The sequence below is a fragment of the Atheta coriaria genome, unplaced genomic scaffold (genome assembly GCF_025399875.1).
Source record: "Atheta coriaria isolate IRGN ID8LTWV9N9 unplaced genomic scaffold, Caltech_Dcor_3.1 hic_scaffold_1_pilon, whole genome shotgun sequence".
Classification (NCBI taxonomy): domain Eukaryota; kingdom Metazoa; phylum Arthropoda; class Insecta; order Coleoptera; family Staphylinidae; genus Dalotia; species Dalotia coriaria.
The window spans coordinates 4341095-4358241 of NW_027045443.1; the positions used below are offsets into that span (position 1 = coordinate 4341095).

General features: G+C 45.4%; 2 protein-coding genes across 6 annotated transcripts in view; both read left to right on the forward strand.

The window, feature by feature from the left end:
* LOC135803305 (autism susceptibility gene 2 protein-like) overlaps window positions 1–9114 on the forward strand; it is a 42884-nt gene extending 33770 nt beyond the window's left edge. For 2 of the 5 annotated variants that reach the window (XM_065316931.1, XM_065317223.1), the window contains 6 exons: window positions 4167–4840; window positions 4930–5413; window positions 5479–5649; window positions 5815–5853; window positions 6046–6666; window positions 6763–9114. In XM_065316931.1, the coding sequence (XP_065173003.1) occupies window positions 4167–4840; window positions 4930–5413; window positions 5479–5649; window positions 5815–5853; window positions 6046–6666; window positions 6763–7446 (2673 nt within the window). In that variant the 3' untranslated portion in view covers window positions 7447–9114. The remainder of the gene's footprint in view (window positions 1–4166; window positions 4841–4929; window positions 5414–5478; window positions 5650–5814; window positions 5854–6045; window positions 6667–6762) is intronic. The other 3 variants (XM_065317077.1, XM_065317155.1, XM_065317001.1) reach the window with 3 other exon arrangements.
* Window positions 9115–9224: 110 nt separating this feature from the next.
* Window positions 9225–10298, forward strand: LOC135803632 (NADH-quinone oxidoreductase subunit B 2-like). The gene is made up of 4 exons (XM_065317335.1): window positions 9225–9381; window positions 9431–9753; window positions 9821–10009; window positions 10066–10298. The coding sequence occupies exons 1-4, from the start codon at window positions 9379–9381 to the stop codon at window positions 10202–10204; spliced, it is 654 nt and encodes a 217-aa protein (XP_065173407.1). The 5' UTR covers window positions 9225–9378; the 3' UTR covers window positions 10205–10298.
* The last annotated feature ends 6849 nt before the right edge of the window (window positions 10299–17147 follow it).

Sequence of the window (17147 nt, forward strand, 5' to 3'; positions counted from 1 at the left end):
TGCGCACGAACACATGTACGCGCGCACCGCTCAGAAAATCGAACACACGAGCACACAATGTTATTATTAAGCGAGAAGACATGGAAAAAGGAAAACGAAACCCAAGCGCGAGTGTGCGTATATCAAACAAACAACCGCCCCGGCCGACGATGCATGCGAGAGTTTCGTCCCGGTCGCGTCATACCGCATGTTTAACAAGCGCATAATAAATCATATTAGTGTGTTCTGCGCTATTGCATCGCCGCCAATGCGCCGGAAAAGTAAAAGCGCTTTGTTTGCTCGTGCAGCGCACCAGCGTCCGAACGAAGTGTTAATTATTGACTGCGATTTTTTTTCCTCCACGGCGCGCCGCTGTGGACATGCTGTATGCGCGCCGGCGAGGGAAGTGAGTTGGAAAAAGTTTTAAGTTATGCGATCGCGTGCTTTTATTTAATTTTACGGGAAACCGGCGTACATATTAGGCATGTGGCTGGTTGGACGCAGAGCGTGTAGCGCTAGTTTAGCATTCTTGATTTGATATTTATGTTTTACTTGATAATACCTATATACACGGATGCATACATCACAATCACGCAATCGTGCGTGGGGGCGGCGGCGGGGAAAAACTCGAAATTGAATGTTTTCACTGCGATGCGAACATGTGTACTCAAATTGTAACAACACTCTGTATAACCCCCGGAGCATCGCAAGACGCAAAGTTTTATATTAATTTTCTTTCAAAAGACAGACAGCGCAAACTTTGCGAACTTCCGCTCGATTTTTATATTTTCCTCGTTCTCTGCGCGCGTGTGTTTTTTTTTTGTGCTTTTCGTTTGTGATTTATGGCAGGAAAACATTTTTCTTTCAATTTTTCATTCCCCTCCTGTGGGCGCCGCGGAAAACTTAAAAGTAGCAAACATTGATTAACTCGCCAAACGCGCGGATTTGTCGACACGTCGATTTATTTTCGAAGCCGTCGTTTGTATCACGGCCAGTTTAACTCGCGCGCTCGCTGGTAAGTCCTATTTATATCAGGAATCACACGCCGTTACAAGCTGTAATAATTTGTAAGCGAGTCACTTATGCATGTCACGATCGGGTCTCGCGCGAGAAAGCTGTTAGGATCCGCCAGCGCGCTGCTGACATTGTAACCCGTCAAAAAGCGAGCAGCAAGACGACGAGCGGGCGGCGACGTCGACGTCTTCGCGCGTTTTATCGCCGGCTGCAACGTCGTCGCATAGTCGTCGTCGTCGTCGATTACGCCTCATTTACTCGCGAACTAATCTAATCTAATAGCGTGGCGAAGGCGCGTGGGCACTAAATCATAAAACAAGCAACGACGTGGGGAGAGATAATCAAATAAAAAATAAGTTTCGAGCAAAAAGAAAGCAGCCAAACGCGGCAAACGTAAAACTAAATAAACACGCGATAACAAGAGATGACAAAAAGTAGATGAAGACATAAAGACGCGCGCGCGCGCGAGCGAGCGAACCCGAAAGTGTGAAAATCCGAGGCGTTTAGTGCCGCGATTGTTAAATAAAACAGAATGAAAACTTTTACGTCCGTCGTTGGATTACACATTACAGTGTATTACGTTACACATCGCATTACCGGCGGAGTGGAAGCGCCCGGGATGGCGTCGGCGTTAAGGTTTTAAGCTTTTCCGAAACGGGATGAAAAGAGGTCGGCGCGAATGGGTGTGTGAATGCCGGAGTGAGTGAGTGAGTGTGAGGGCGCCGGCGACGTCGTTCACCCCGCGTCCCTCATTTGTGCGCGCTCCGTTTAACGGTTACGATTATGATAGGACATTAGCGACAGTCGGCGATGTTAATAGGCACGTTACATGTATACGACCCCGAGGTAACGACGTTTGCCATGATATATAAAAGGGGTGCGCGAATGTCGGCTGTTTTACGAGCGGAGCGCCGCATGTGTTCGGTGCTGCGGGTATCAATCAGGCCGCCGCGCGAGGATGCGATGCGAAGTTAATTCGCGGCTCGTAATCGAGACGAATTAATTATGCAGGAAGAAGTGTCGTGCGGCGGCGAGCTGCTGGGGTCGCGCTAACGTGGTTATCGACGCTGTGTTCGTCGTCATGTCGCGCGTTAGCGCAAAAGACTCGCACGATTATTGACCAAATAGCTGCGGGACATCGGCCGGGGGCGGCGGCGCGCGCTACTAGGCAAACATATCTCGTGAGATTAGCGCACCCCCTGCGGAGGGATTGTGTTCGAATTAATAGCAAATAAACCGCAAGCCCCGAAGGGAAAATCCGCCGCCCGGCCGCGCAATCTGACCGACGTTGTCCCTGTGTGCGTGGGTGTGGGGGTGCACGCGTCAGGCATACGAATGCTGTGCGCTGCTCCCCCGCCGAAAGCGGGATGAAACTAACGCAACGCGATATTATATTATGTATGAATCCGCGGCGCGGCTCAAGTATATCGAGTGTTTGCGAAATTCGATGTTATTAAACTTGAATCGCTTCTCTCATCTAATGTAGTCATGACTCTAAGAGGGTTGTTTTCCCATCCCTTAACCGCCTGTGTTCTTTGCGACGTTCGCTTTGTTTTTATTTTATTTTTTTCTGCGTTGCGGAATATTTAATGCCCTGTAGAGCATCCCCGACGGCGTAAAAACGTTCAGCGGGCGTCCGGGGGCTTCCATGGCACGCAAATATTTTTTAACGTATGCACCCTCGTTATCTTTATATTGCATTACATTTTATGCTTTCAACAGCCAGCAGCGCGGCTCGCCGACGGCACTCATGCATTTCATTCGACAGTTTCGCTCGCTTCGACACGGCGCATTAACTTCGTGTTAAGCGACGATAAAATCTACGATTTTTCATCAACATCAATACACACGCACGGCGCGCATGCATATTTAATCCGCGCGCGCATTAAAGCCGAAGCTATGCGCCGACAGAGATAAACATAAACAAAGGCGACGGTGAAAAAAGTGAAGCGACCGCATGAGAAGCAGCGGAGTGACTCCGGTGGCGAAGAAGTCGCTCGCGACGAACAAATAAGTGGTCGTAAAAGCCGCCCGCGTGATGGTTGTGTGTGTGTGTGTGTGTGTCTTATAACATCTTCGCGCAAAGCCGTTGGTAGAGTGCGCGCACACGAGGTATATATCCGCTTGTTGTGTCCTTTATGTAAGCCGTAAAAAGGCGATGCGTGCGTTTGCGAGCCATCATATCCCGTGCTTCGCCCGCCTCGCTACCTTTCGGCTTTGAGTTTGAGTTTACGATTGCGTTTACATATTCGCGCGCGCGCGCTCGCGCGACTCTGGAGTGTGTAGACGCGCGGCGGCGAGCTGCCTTTGCCGCCGCCGACGCTGCCCGCCTAAGCGGTCGTATAAACGGCAAAGGACCGGGCGGCGAAATGCATTCGGCGGGAAACGAGCGCGAGCGCTTTTGAAATATTCATGACTCGCTCGGAAAAAGGGAGAAAAAGCCCGCGCGCGTCGAGCGAGCGAGCACTCACTATTTTTTTTGCGCGCTGTACCAACGTTCACGTTCAGTTTTATTGTCACTTTGTTTTCGCTCCCCGTGTGACGCCTCCTACGCCACGCTCGCAAATCCGTAAATTTTATATTTCGACTTTTGCGTGCGAAGTGCGCGGAGAATTATGCGTGGTGTAAATCCGACACCGTCGCGGGAATGTGTAAGATTGAGATTGAGACGCTTCCAATAAGACATATTGGATTTAGCGCCCGTCGCCGAGGGCGCAAAGGGGCGAGTGGGAGTTTAAGCGACTTGTTATTGTGTGCTTTCGGGCGAATGAAGTGGCATATTCGTTTCACCGGCGAACTTGTTTACTTTTCGATTGCGCGCTCGGGGAGAATCAGTTAAGAGTTGTTTTTGCGCGTCGGTTTAGAAAAGGTGGATCGCGGGGAGTCTGCGAGTCGGCGCAATTAAAAAGGGGACGCCGCAATCGATAATCCGCGTTGCAAGATGCAGCCCGTCGCCGGCGCTGCTGCTACCTACGCGGCGCGCCGCCCGCCGCACGTTGCCCTGCGCCTCCACCCGCGAGCGCGGCGCTCTTCGCGAAGGGCTCATCACATTGGCTCGACAACACACTCGAGCCGGGCAGTATTGTACTTGTGTCGATGACTTTGTTTTCTTGTTTGCACGATGATGATGATGATGACACCTGAAGTTAATCGTATCCACGTTTCGTTTGCAGGGATCCGATGCGAGTTCGGTGATATTTGGCGCGACGCCTGGGTCCAGGAAGCACGAGTTCCCGGGCGCGCTGCCACCCAGCCTGCCCTCGCTGAACAATGGCACTGGCAGCAGCCCGGTGCCGGCGCCCACGCCGCCAGACCTGCCGCCACCGAGTCCGGCGCCCGCCCAATTGCCACCGCCACCACCGGTTGTCGTGCAGAGGCACGTGATCGAAGACAAGAAGCCGCTGGAGGCGGCAATGACTGTAACGCCAAGCAGCATGCCCTCGCCGGCGCAAGCGGCGGTGGCGCCGCCAGGTTCCGTGCATATGCCGTCGGCGGCGACGACGGCCGCTAGCCATGCAATGCCGCAGCCGGCCGCTGCGCCCGTCGCGCACCACCCGCCGGCGTTGGTCTCGACTCCGGGCGCGCGGACGGACAGCCCCGCCGTGGCTACCTCCGCGCCTGGCTACCATCCGCCTTATCAACCATACGCACCATATGCGGCCAATGTGCACACGCCGTACTCCTCCACGGGGGCTCTTCCTACGCCGACGCCACCGGCCACCACTGTGACGGCGTCCTGCCACCCGCCGGCGGCGGCCGTTCGTCCGCCCACGCCGCGCAGCTCACCGAGTCGGGAGCGCGAGCGAGAACGAGAGCGTGAACGGGAACGCGAACGCGAAAGTTTTAGGTGAGTTGATGTTCTTCTTCCCACAGCCCACTTTCAGTACTTCTGGGACGCATTTTTAACATTTGTTTTTGCGCACGTTGCGCCCACAGCAATGTAAGCAGTTTGAGCAGAACGAGCGTGACGCCGCTTAGCTGTCCACCGCCTACTACCACCACAGTGTCTTCTAGTCTCTCCGGCAAGTCGTGGTCGGGACCGCCGCCGCAGCTGAGTCCGGCGACGCGGCCCACGCCACCGTTACACGGCGCGCCGTACCCGCCCATGTTCGCCACGCCGCTGCCGCCGCCAACTGTGTCCACTGCTAGTCCAACGGTGCCCTCGGTGCCACCGCCGTCGACCAACCCCAATCCCTTCTCGGCGGAGAGCTTGTTCCAGTCGTCGAGCCAGGACATGCTACGCCGCGAGCTGGACAACAGGTTTCTGGCGTCGCAGGACAGTCGCGGGATGAACGTTGCTCCGCCGCCTTATCTCCGCACCGAAATGCACCAGCATCAGCACCATCACACGCACGTGCATCAGCACACAACTTCCTTACTACCTCCGCCGCCTTCGACGTCACTCTTTCCCTCACCATTGGTAAGCTTGCATTACTTTAATGTCCCTACAACAAGATTACTAAAAACTCGACTTTCTTTTCGCAGTTTAAAGATATTCCTAAGTTGGGTGGGCACGAATCTCCATTCTACAGACAGAATATTGGTATGCCACCAACCTACCCCAGTTACACACCTGGTTTATTGCATCATCCTGGACTAGCAGCCGGACCGACGCCATTTGCGCCACCCAGTCATCTGCCAGCGTTTCAACCAAAGGTACGTTCATTCTTTCCGCACACCGCTCGGCATTAATACAATAATCATAAAACAACAGGCTTTTCGCGCTGTGTATAACTTAACCAAGCCAAGTGTGTGCGTTGGTCCTGGCATGCCTGCACTAACTAGCATGTGCCCCCTAACAATCTGTATCTTTGTCCACAGCCCTCCACCGCTGACCAGCCCGCTAAACCCAAGATCACGGTACGTAAATATCAATATCGGGAACGAGCGAAATCATCCCACAAAAGCTTATCGTCCAATGACTTATCGTTGTTGCTTTGTTACTTTCATTGCTATTGCCTGTGATATATTGCTTGAGGTGTAACACATTTTGTGTTTTACTAATGCCCTGATGATGCATTCGTATGCTAAATAAGTTTGATTTTTGTACAGAAATCTGGTAAATGGAATGCGATGCACGTGCGAATCGCTTGGGAGATATATCAGAATCAACACAAGGGCGACAAAGGCGGGCCGGGCACGTTGAAAGGCGAGCTGCTGCGGCAGCCGACGCACCTATTCAACCCGAGCGTGCGAGCGAACGAGCATCTGCCCTCGTTCCCGCATTCGCTCGGTCACCGCCCGCCGCCGCCTACCTTTGACCAGCCGCCGCACCCGAGCAGTATGTTCGCGTCGCCGGCGTCGCACATAGGTAAGCCAGTCGGTACCTACCTGGACGTGTATAAAGAGAGGAAAATTGCAGGAAGCGCAATTTCACCCTTCACACGGTACGGCGGCGCCGCACCGCCCGGTTTTCCGCAGCCGCCGGGCGGGCCACCGTACGTATCGTCTTTCCCGCCGTCGGCCGCCGGCCGGCCGAGCGATCTGACGATGCTGCACGACTGGCGGAGATTCCCGCCGGCGCTGCCACCGACGATGGCGCCTTGGCCGCTCAAGCCCGATCCGATGATCGAGCAGCGGGAGCGTGAAGAGCGCGAACGCGAGCGGTTGCGTCGCGAGCGTGAGGAGCGCGAACGACGCGAACGTGAAGAGAAGCGTCGCATTGAGCAGCAGGTAAGCTATCAACGCCAGCACATGGTTCAATTTGCGGCATTTACGCCCTTACCCGCATGGAATAATGGTACTAAGTCGTCTTGTGTCGTGTTGCAGCAAGCCGAGCAGCGAGAGCGCGAAAGGCGCGAGAAGGAGCGCCGCGAACTGGAGCAGCGAGAACGCGAGCAACGTGAAAGGGAGCGTGAACGCGAACGGGAGAGGGATCGTGAAAGGGAGCGGCTGCTGCATCAGCAGCGGCTTGCCGACGCCGCCAAACCGATGCAGTCTGTGATACGCGACCGGTCGCCGCTTCGAAACGGCGACGTCTCCGACATGCGCATCAAAGAGGAACCGCGCTCCAAGGAGGAAGAGACTGTACAATTGTTGCGGTCGGCCGCTGCCGTCGATCCACGCTACCACCCCTACTTGCGGCACGCACCTCCACACCAGCAGCTGCAGTTATCGCGAGTGCTACCGCCTCCTGGTAGTCTACAACATCACTATGCACCGCCGCCGTCGCACTGGCCTCCGCCAACTGACGCCTTCTTCCGCTACGATGCAGCGCTGCGCTATGGCACCAATCCGCTCATGGACGCCGCCTTCCGCGCCGAGGAGGAGCGCGTCAAGATGTTCCAATATGCGCACGCCGCCAGTCAACACCCCAGCCAGTTGCGCGCCAAGGACCCGACGCTGATGCACCTGCGACCGGGGCCCGGGCCTGGTGGTCCCGGCCCGCCGCCACCGCACAAGCTCAGCATCACGCCGCCGACGGACCTTCACAAAAAGGAGGAGCCGCGATAGCACATTCGGTGATAATAAATTAGGAATCTCAATGCCGCGTGAGGGTGGCACTTAACTCATGCGGGCGCCCTGTCGCGCCCCCACTCTGCGGTGCCCTCTTGATTTGGTAGCGTTAACAAAATTTTAGTACTCCTCGTTTTGTTTTTATGAGTTCACGTCATCTGTTCGTGCGCGGCTGCTTTTAAAAAAAACACTTTACTGTCTTTACTAGTAAGTACTACGTGTGGAAAATCAGGTATATGCTTCTCTTTGAATTCTATGATGAGGAAAAATTGTGTTCATGTCCGCTCATGACGCAAAGTGGCGGACGCTGTTAATAAGAAAATGGCAAGAAAACTTAGAAATTACAGACAGAAGAAAGAAATATATGAAATATATATACAAATATATATATAAATATATAAATAAATTGTAAATATTTTTGACTCGAGACTCTAGGACGGAGAAAATATGTGGGAGACGATATGATTTAATGAATCTAAAAAAAATCCGAAGATACCTGCTTAAGCATTATTGTAATATTGTCTAACTAGTTTTTGTATTATTTGTAAGCGCGTTTTATCAACTTGGTTTATTCGAGAGCAATTGGCTCGTTTGCGCGGCCGTAAAAAGACAGAAAGCAATTTATGTTCAGGGAGGCCCCTGGCGAGCAAAGTGTACATACAAATTCGTAAAACGTGGTGTAGCCTGTAATGGCTTTTTTGATTCGCTGAATGTAACTTATTTCCTGATTTCTACAATATTACTTTAAGACTGCTGGATATTTTAAAACAGTTTTATAACTATATCTAGTGAATATTCATTTATTTATGTACGAATAGCATAAAACGATAATTTATTTCTTTCATTTTACGAGTGCAGTGTGAATGAGATGATGAGTTGAATGCGAGTGCCGGCGACGGTGCGCGCCCGAATGTTTGCAGAGCTGGTCGACGAATCGTCTACGATCATGAGAGATATAATGCGATAAAATGCAGTCGGCCGAGCCGTCGCGGCGCAAGTGCGAGCGTGTGATAAATGCAAACATGCACATACCATCCCTGTAAGATAACAGAAAGCGTGATGTGTGGCGTGCGACGCCATTCGAGGCGAAACAAGCGAGCGAAACCAGTTTTATTGTATCATAGTTTATTTGAACATTTCTTGTAAAAACATACATTTGTCACACTCTGTTCACAGTGAACATAGTGATAGTGTGTTTATGTGTACTTAAATTAGAAAGGACCAAGGGAGGTAAAAATTAGTCATATTTCTATGATATTTAATTTATACATGTATTTAAAAAACTCACAAAATGAGACAAGATCTAAACGAATCCTGGGTTTGCAACAACATTTAAAATGACGGAGTGCGTTTTGGTTCGATACAAATCTGATCTTTTCGTTAAAAAGCGGTCGTCGGCTAGAATGGTGTGTGTACTGTGCATACAAACAATCCGTTTCTAACTATAAACGACACAAAATGCAAACAAGCAGTACGAATAATGCAACACAATGCGAGTGTAGATAGAGCCTGTATTGTAGATAATATTTGTACCTATTCCTCCCAAGCGCTAGAAGACCATTTTATATGTGTATGATTCATAAGGATCAGTGATTGTAACATATTAATGAAAAACTGTTTCTATATACTAGAAACGTATAGTCATATATAAATCAATTTCTTTTACGATGAGTTCTATCATTTTATAGTCCAGCCTCGCACACCATGTTCATCCCCAGGATATTTAAGGATCTTATAAACGGGCTGGATACATGCCGCCAATTCAAATATTCGTGGTGCGGTGAGTTGAGTTGGCAAGCGTGTAGTTGACACTCGTCAAGGTCATGAGTGTCATGCGCAGTCTCGAAAAGGCGCAGGTTATGTGGTTGCCTCCATTTCTGGTTTAATTATTACGTAAATACTGTTTCTATTTGAGAATAACCGTCGAAAATGGTATAAACATCATTCTAGTTAGTATTTTACTACATAACATCGTTTTCAGATGTTGAGCAGAGCTCTCCTGCCCTCCAGCCAGAGTGCTGCACTCGTGAGTAACTTGAAGAATCTGTGCGGCAGTTTCGGTGTCGTGCAAAGACATGAGGCGACCAAACCTGCAGCGGCGCCTGCACCGGTTCCAGAGGGCACCTACAAGCCCTATTCGCCCTTCCGAGTGAGCACCAACAATATGGCTGAGTACACAATGGCCCGTCTGGATGATCTTTTAAATTGGGGCAGGAAGGGTTCCCTCTGGCCACTTACCTTTGGTTTAGCATGTTGTGCAGTAGAAATGATGCACATTGCAGCTCCCAGATACGATATGGACAGGTATGTTAAGTGATGTATGTATGGTTTTTGATTGGTGTTGGACTCAATCATTTCATGCTTGTTTTAGGTATGGTGTGGTTTTCCGTGCGTCACCACGTCAAGCTGATGTGATTATTATCGCGGGTACGTTGACGAATAAAATGGCTCCAGCTTTAAGGAAGGTATACGATCAAATGCCCGAGCCGCGATGGGTTATTTCAATGGGATCTTGTGCGAATGGTGGCGGTTACTATCATTATTCGTATTCTGTCGTCAGGTATAGCAACTCAACTGATGTACGTTTTGATTTAATTTAATCTTTGATTGCTGCAGGGGTTGTGATAGAATCATCCCAGTAGATATTTATGTACCTGGCTGTCCACCTACTGCTGAAGCTCTGATGTATGGCATCCTGCAGTTGCAAAAGAAAGTCAAGCGGATGACTGCTATTCAAATGTGGTATAGAAAGTAGTTGAATAAATTAGTAAGTATTGAACTCAATCCTTAAAACCTATTTAAATGATGAATCGTTCGATATGAACGCAATAAAATTGTATAATATTGTCTCTGGTTTAGTGCTTATGAAGCATGAACTTCTTTAATGCGTTATTACAAATTGTCAAGTGTTACATTACTGGGTATCTTCGGGTGTAAATGAGAATATTGCGTGTTTTTCTTCTTCAATGACATCTATTGCTTTTTTCAGGGCGATTTCCCTAAATTTCCTCCTAAGGTTAAATAAATATGATATTACATTCCTAATTAACACTTTTTGTGTTGTTTGGCGAGATTGATTGTGCATTAATAAGTTTTGTTAGACAATGAATACTGTTCTAAATCTAAATCTAAAGATACTCAATGAATAAATTTATAGTCATGCATGTACATGGAACAAATTGTGTAATTCATTGCTTGATCATAACAAAGTTTCATAAATGTCAAGAATGCAATATGAAAATAGTTTTATTGTTTTAATCATGTCAAACAAATGTAGGTGTAATTGTGTTATATTTCTCTCTGAAGTTATAAACTGATTTCCTTTGATATCAGGTAGGTATTGAACATTTTACCACTTCGTAGATTAACTAATTCGGGCGATTATTGCACCAAACTATAGAAATTTGGACTATGTGCCCTCGTAACAAGTTTTGTCGTGTGTTATTTGTTTGCCACCGAATTATTTGTTTTTTTTTAGTGCGAGGGTTAGCAAGTTAGTAATATCACTCGTTGCTTAATTAGCAACATATCTCTTAGATCTTATCTTTAGGGTTTACCACTTGAGCACGACATCCCCGTAATATCATCGGGGACCCTAAAGATATAGAATTTAATTATTCCTTGTGTTATATTCTATTGTCGTAAGGGATGCACTAGTTGAACGTGTAATTATCAGATTAATTGTACGTTTGTAATGTCGGTAATGTAAACTGTTTGTTTACATCCTGTCATTTCGAATAGTTTTTAAAATTATATATAACATGAATAGTTTTTCTTTTCTTCCGCTCAAGAAACTAATATAGAAATGCAGAATGAGGTGCGCGAGAGCAAGAGAGAATTATGTTTTCAGTTCGGCCTGGGCTTGCGCAGCCATTTGAACAGTGCCGTGCCGGCTTAGTCAGTCGGTTGTGCGCAGTCCTGTGGGGTGCACGTGTTCTCTTTCTCCGTCAACCTTCACCGCGATTGTTAGCAATTCTGTTGTTTTAATGCGCTGTAAACATTCGAATCGTTTGGTCATCGACTACTGACTAAACGATTTATCGCGGATCGTCTCCAGAATTAAGAGAGTTCACCACGTGCGCGTGTATATGCCAGTAGCCGATGGTCGTCGGCTTTCCTCCGTTGGGCTACGGATTCCAATTGGATTTATTAGTCGAAATGGTTCAATTGTTAATTCGTTAGGTCGGGTGGAATGGTTGCCATTGGTTGGATGGAACAAGAAATGAGTATGTAAAGGTAAAGAAGTAAATTTTTTTTTCTGTTTTTTAAATTTTGCAGATACATTTGAATTGATTTTATAATACATGTATATGGTTAAGTCAATAAAGGATAATTTATTTATAATATCTCGTTCACATTTAATCCTGATGTTTACGTTGTCGTTTTCAGTTTTAGTTGTAGTTACAGGCATATCAGGCATCTAATGTGTATGGAGCGTACACAGCACAACTGTTGCTTATGTTCTGTTGTTGTTTTTAAAAAGTTTAATAAAGTAGAAATATAAATAGAAGAATCAAATATTGATAATAAAAACACTCGGTGGTCGAGTGGGTACGTGCACCTGCTAGCATGCTAGAAGACGCGGATCGAATCTCAGGTATAGAAGGCATTTTTCTCAAATATAAAAATAACAGGTGAAATTTGGGTTGCATATGTAAACTCAAATAAAATATAAGTGAAATTGCAATACAAGCGAAGGCAATAAGAGAAGTAAAGAAAAGTAAGTGGAGAAACGGTGAACAGACCAAAATAAGAGAAGAGAAAAAGAAGGAGTAGTAAGTAGAGAGATCAGCAGAAGAGGGAGAAAAGTAAGAAGAGAAGAAGAGAGAGTACAGGAAGAAAAGAGAATAGGGGTGACGGAATTTTTAAATTTTTTGGCACGTGTCGTTATAAGACAGTCACAGGTCGATCACCCAGAGCGCCTCCGGCGCTCTGGTCGATCGCCCACTGCTTCGATGCCTCCATTGCTCCCGGCCCATCCTACAGCTACGATGTCTCTGCGCTTCATCCCCGAAATTATCAGGCATATCAACAAATTTTATGGTGGGGGATCACCCCCAGAGAGAGGGAACTCCTTATAAGGACATCCTTTTAAGGACTTGTAAAAATATTTCTAATTTTTAAGTCGCCTCAAGAGAGGGGACACTTAAAAGTATTCTTACCTATACCTGAAATGAGAGAAGGAGTACACAAATCATACAGGATACCTTAACAATTTTTATAGTGGGGATCATCACCTGAGAGAGGGAACTCTCTTAGAGACCTGTTCCTGAAATGATAGAAGGGGTACACAAATCAAAGAAGTCAATGTATCTTACTATTTATTTATTAACAATAGAATACAAGTTTATATTTTACAAGTCAACAGAATACATGTCGCCATATTGAAACAGGACTTACGACCTGCACAGCCGCGAATATGCCATCAAGTACTACTACTTCATAAAGTTATACCGGAATAATGAAATTAGTAAATAGCCAATTTTCTAGGTGATTGAAAATGGAAACTAATATACAGGGTGTTACAAAAGGAAAATTTAAAGTGCAAACAAAAAACTCGCAACACTACAAACGTCGCTCGTTTTCACTCGACGAACAGGGAAACTAATACACAGGGTGTTCCAGAAAGAAATTTCAAGGTGCAAACGGGAAAATACTGAACACGCGAGTTAAAGCAAAATTTTCACGGACGCAAAGGAAAACATATATACAGGGTGTTCTAGAAAGAAAATTGCAGGTTCAAAACAGAGAGCTCTCAAAACTCACAACTAAAGATGATTTTCTACGTGCTGTTCGGAAAACTAATATACAGGGTGTTACTAAAAGAAAATTTTAGAAACTACAAAGGGAGTCAATATTCACAATATGAAGAGGCAAATTTAAAAATTAACAACAATATTTTAATATAAAAACAGAGATTTTGCCCGAAAAACATCGGAAAATTGAGCAAAGGGGTGCTACAAAAATAAAACACATACCTACTAATATAATTGATGGTAGCATCAACTGTATAAGGTAACCGACGGGTGAAGCACCATCATAAATTGATAGAATATCCAGCGGAAAACATCTAAATCAACAGACGGTAAGCGACGGCGCGTAGCTGATATAGATACTGAGACTGTGAAAACGAAAAACTATTCACCGTTTAAGATTTTATTTCAACAAGAAATGATTAATTTAATGATGCAATTCGATTAAAAATGTTTTTGTGATCCTCGAAAACATGACCGAAACGACGGCCAACGGCAAAGTAAGCGTGGTCGACTACATGAATATTGTCATTTTAATAATCCTCAGATTATTTTAAAAAGCGTGCTTGTATTTATTAAATGAAGCAGGTTATTTTCGGAAACGCGACTAAACAGAATTCTAATAAAAATGCCACCACGTGTTTGTAATCTACAAAATTAATAACCCTCAAATTGAATAATCAATTTAAGTTAAACCGCCTTAACTTTCCGAGAAAAATTTTAATTATCCACCCACCTGTGCATTTATGAGGAGATTTTCTATCCTATAATATATTCTATCAACTGAAAACTCGCGCAGGGATTAACGGACACTTATTTCTCACTTAAGAAGACTCTAACCGCCATAAATCATTAAACAAATCAGGCACACATGCCAATTGCGAACATTTTGCCGATGGTCGAAAGAATACACGACGATTAAGCTAATTAAAACATCAAAATGCGTGACGATTAGAGAGACACGCTCGCGGACCACGCGGTAAAACAACTGCCGTGAGCGCTACGCGTAGCCGGGTACAAGGCACGTATGCAGCGATATCACGCTTCAGTCGAACAAAAAAAGTTGTTTATACCCAAACCAACTGATATACACGCAGTTGAGAAGACGAAACTAAAAATTCACAATGTTGAAATACACATCATGAATTTTCCTTTTACTTTCAATATTTCTCGGCAGATGAAAAAAATAAGTTAGTTCAATTGGAAATTTAAGAAATGAAATTTTAATTCATAAGAAAAAATAGGCAAGGGTAGGTACTTGATAATTTATTTTCACGATTTTCGATAGTGAATATCTTCTAAACTAAAAGAGATAGCAGCTAGAAAATTGTAGATTATGTAAGATTGAAAAATTCTCAATCAAAAAACTTTATGCAAATTTTCGCGGGTTAAAAGTTGAACTCCTACAAAAAACAAATACAACCGGATGGAGAATTTAATTCCGCATCTCTAAACACCGCGCTGAAGTTAATGAGCAGTCTAGATCGCGCGTAAACACGACAAAATACAAACATTTCACGAGAAACGGTGAAAATTTCACCCTTTTATGAAAATTTTCGCGGGTTGTGGGTCGAATTTCTGCAACAGACAAATACCACCCAATGGAGAATTTAATTCCGCATCTCTAAACACCACGCTGAAGTTAGTGAGCCGCCTAGATCGCGTGTAAACCAGAAAAAATACAAAAATTTCACGAGAAAGGGTGAAAAATTCACCCTTTTATGCGAATTTTCGCGGGTTGCAAGTCGAATTCCTGCAACAAACAAATACCACCCGATGGAGAATTTAATTCCGCATCTCTAAACACCGCGCTAAAATTAGTAAGCTGCTTAGATCGCGCGTAAAGCCGAAAAAATACAAACATTTCACCAGAAAGAGTAAAAAATTCCGCCTTTTATGCAAATTTTCGCGGGTTGCAGGCCAAATTCCTGCAACTAAAAAATACCATCCTATGGAGAATTTAATTCCGCAGTTCCAAACACCGCGCTGAAGTTAGTAAGCCTCCTAGTTCGCGCGTAAACCGGAAAAAATACAAACATTTCACGAGAAAGGGTGAAAAATTCACGCTTTTATGCAAATTTTCGCGGGTTGCAGATCGAATTCCTGCAACAAGCAAATACCACCCGAAGGAAAATTTAATTCCGCATCTCTAAATGCCGCGCTGAAGTTAGTAAGCCGCCTAGTTCGCGCATAAACCCGAAAAAATACAAACATTTCTCGAGAAAGGGTGAAAAATTCATCTTTTAATGCAAATTTTCGCGGGTTGCAAGCCGAATTCCTGCAACAAACAAGTACCACCCGATGGAGAATTTAATTCCGCATCTCTAAATGCCACGCTGATGTTAGTGAGGCGTCTAGATCGCGCGTAAACCCGAAAAAATACAAAACATTTCACGAGAAAGGGTGAAAAATTCATCTTTTAATGCAAATTTTCGCGGGTTGCAAGCCGAATTCCTGCAACAAACAAGTACCACCCGATGGAGAATTTAATTCCGCATCTCTAAACACCACGCTGAAGTTAGTGAACCGCCTAGATTGCGCGTAAACCCAAAAAAATACAAACATTTCACAGGAAATGGTGAAAAAATTCACCCTTTTATGCTAATTTTTGCGGGCTGCAGGTCGAATTCCTGCAACACACAAATACAACCGGATGGAGAATTTAATTCCGTATCTCTAAATGCCATGCTGATGTTAGTGAGACGCCTAGATCGCGTGTATACCCGAAAAAATACAAAATATTTCACGAGAAAGGGTGAAAAATTCACCTTTTTATTCAAATTTTCGCGGGTAGCAGGTCGAATTCGTGCAACAAGCAAACACCACCCGACGGAGAATTTAATTCCGGACCTCTAAATGCCGCGCTGATGTTAGTAAGCCGCCTAGATCGCGCGTAAAGCCGAAAAAATACAAACATTTCAGGAGAAAGGGTGACAAATTCACCCTTTTATGCAAATTTTCGCGGGTTGCAGACCAAATTCCTAAAACAAACAAAACAACCCGATGGAGAATTTAATTCCGCATCTCTAAACACCTCGCTGAAGTAAGTGAGCCGCCTAGATTGCGCGTAAACCCGAAAAAATACCAACATTTCACGAGAAAGGGTGAAAATTACCCTTTTATGCGAATTTTTGCGGGTTTCTACGGTGCCCTGAACACGAGTCACTTTTACCGCTAGCCTCGTAAGGTGCCCTGAATCGAATCACTTCTACCGCTAACAAATACCACCCGACGGAGAATTTAATTACGCATCTCTAGATGAGGCAGTTAGTGCACGAATTGCATTTGGCAGTTTACCTGGGATCCAAACTAAACTAAGATGCAGCAACATGCGGCATGGGGTGCTGGCAACGACGACACACAGCAATGCGATTAGAATGTGTATATTGTGTTCAAACAAACCACAATTCTTGTGTCGAAGGTTCACGCTTGCTGATAAATATAGAAATAAACAGTACAAGTTTATTTTAGAATGTTTAGTACATGCTATTGCCATCTATAAATGATACAGTAGTTTCGATTAGTAAAGGTAATAAAAAATTAAAATTCGATTTGCGTAATTCTGATTTCTTATGCTAACAGATTGTCAGATTTTAAATCAAATATTTAAGTGATATTTAATTTGAACATGCATCGTGTCTCGTTTACCAGGTAACACATTAGTCCGTAATCAACTGCTGATAATAAAAATGTATTCGAATTAATATAAAATTGTTAGTTATATTCATGAAAGAATTGAAGAATATTTAAATTTACGATGCTAAAATAATAAACAACAACGGTGTGTTTTGATTCCACGAAATAAAGATTCGATACCTGCAGGTAAACAAACTAGCTCTTGCGCGAAATCGCGTGATCCACACGGACACGGTGTGCACTCACTACCACCAACAAGCAATATTTAATGCAAAACCGTTCATCGTAGCGCCATCTAACCTTTGAAAA

Coding starts and splice junctions, on each gene's coding strand:
- LOC135803632 (XM_065317335.1), top strand. Junction 9,754..9,820: donor CCCAGATACGATATGGACAG/GTATGTTAAGTG, acceptor TGCTTGTTTTAG/GTATGGTGTGGTTTTCCGTG. Junction 10,010..10,065: donor TATTCGTATTCTGTCGTCAG/GTATAGCAACTC, acceptor TGATTGCTGCAG/GGGTTGTGATAGAATCATCC.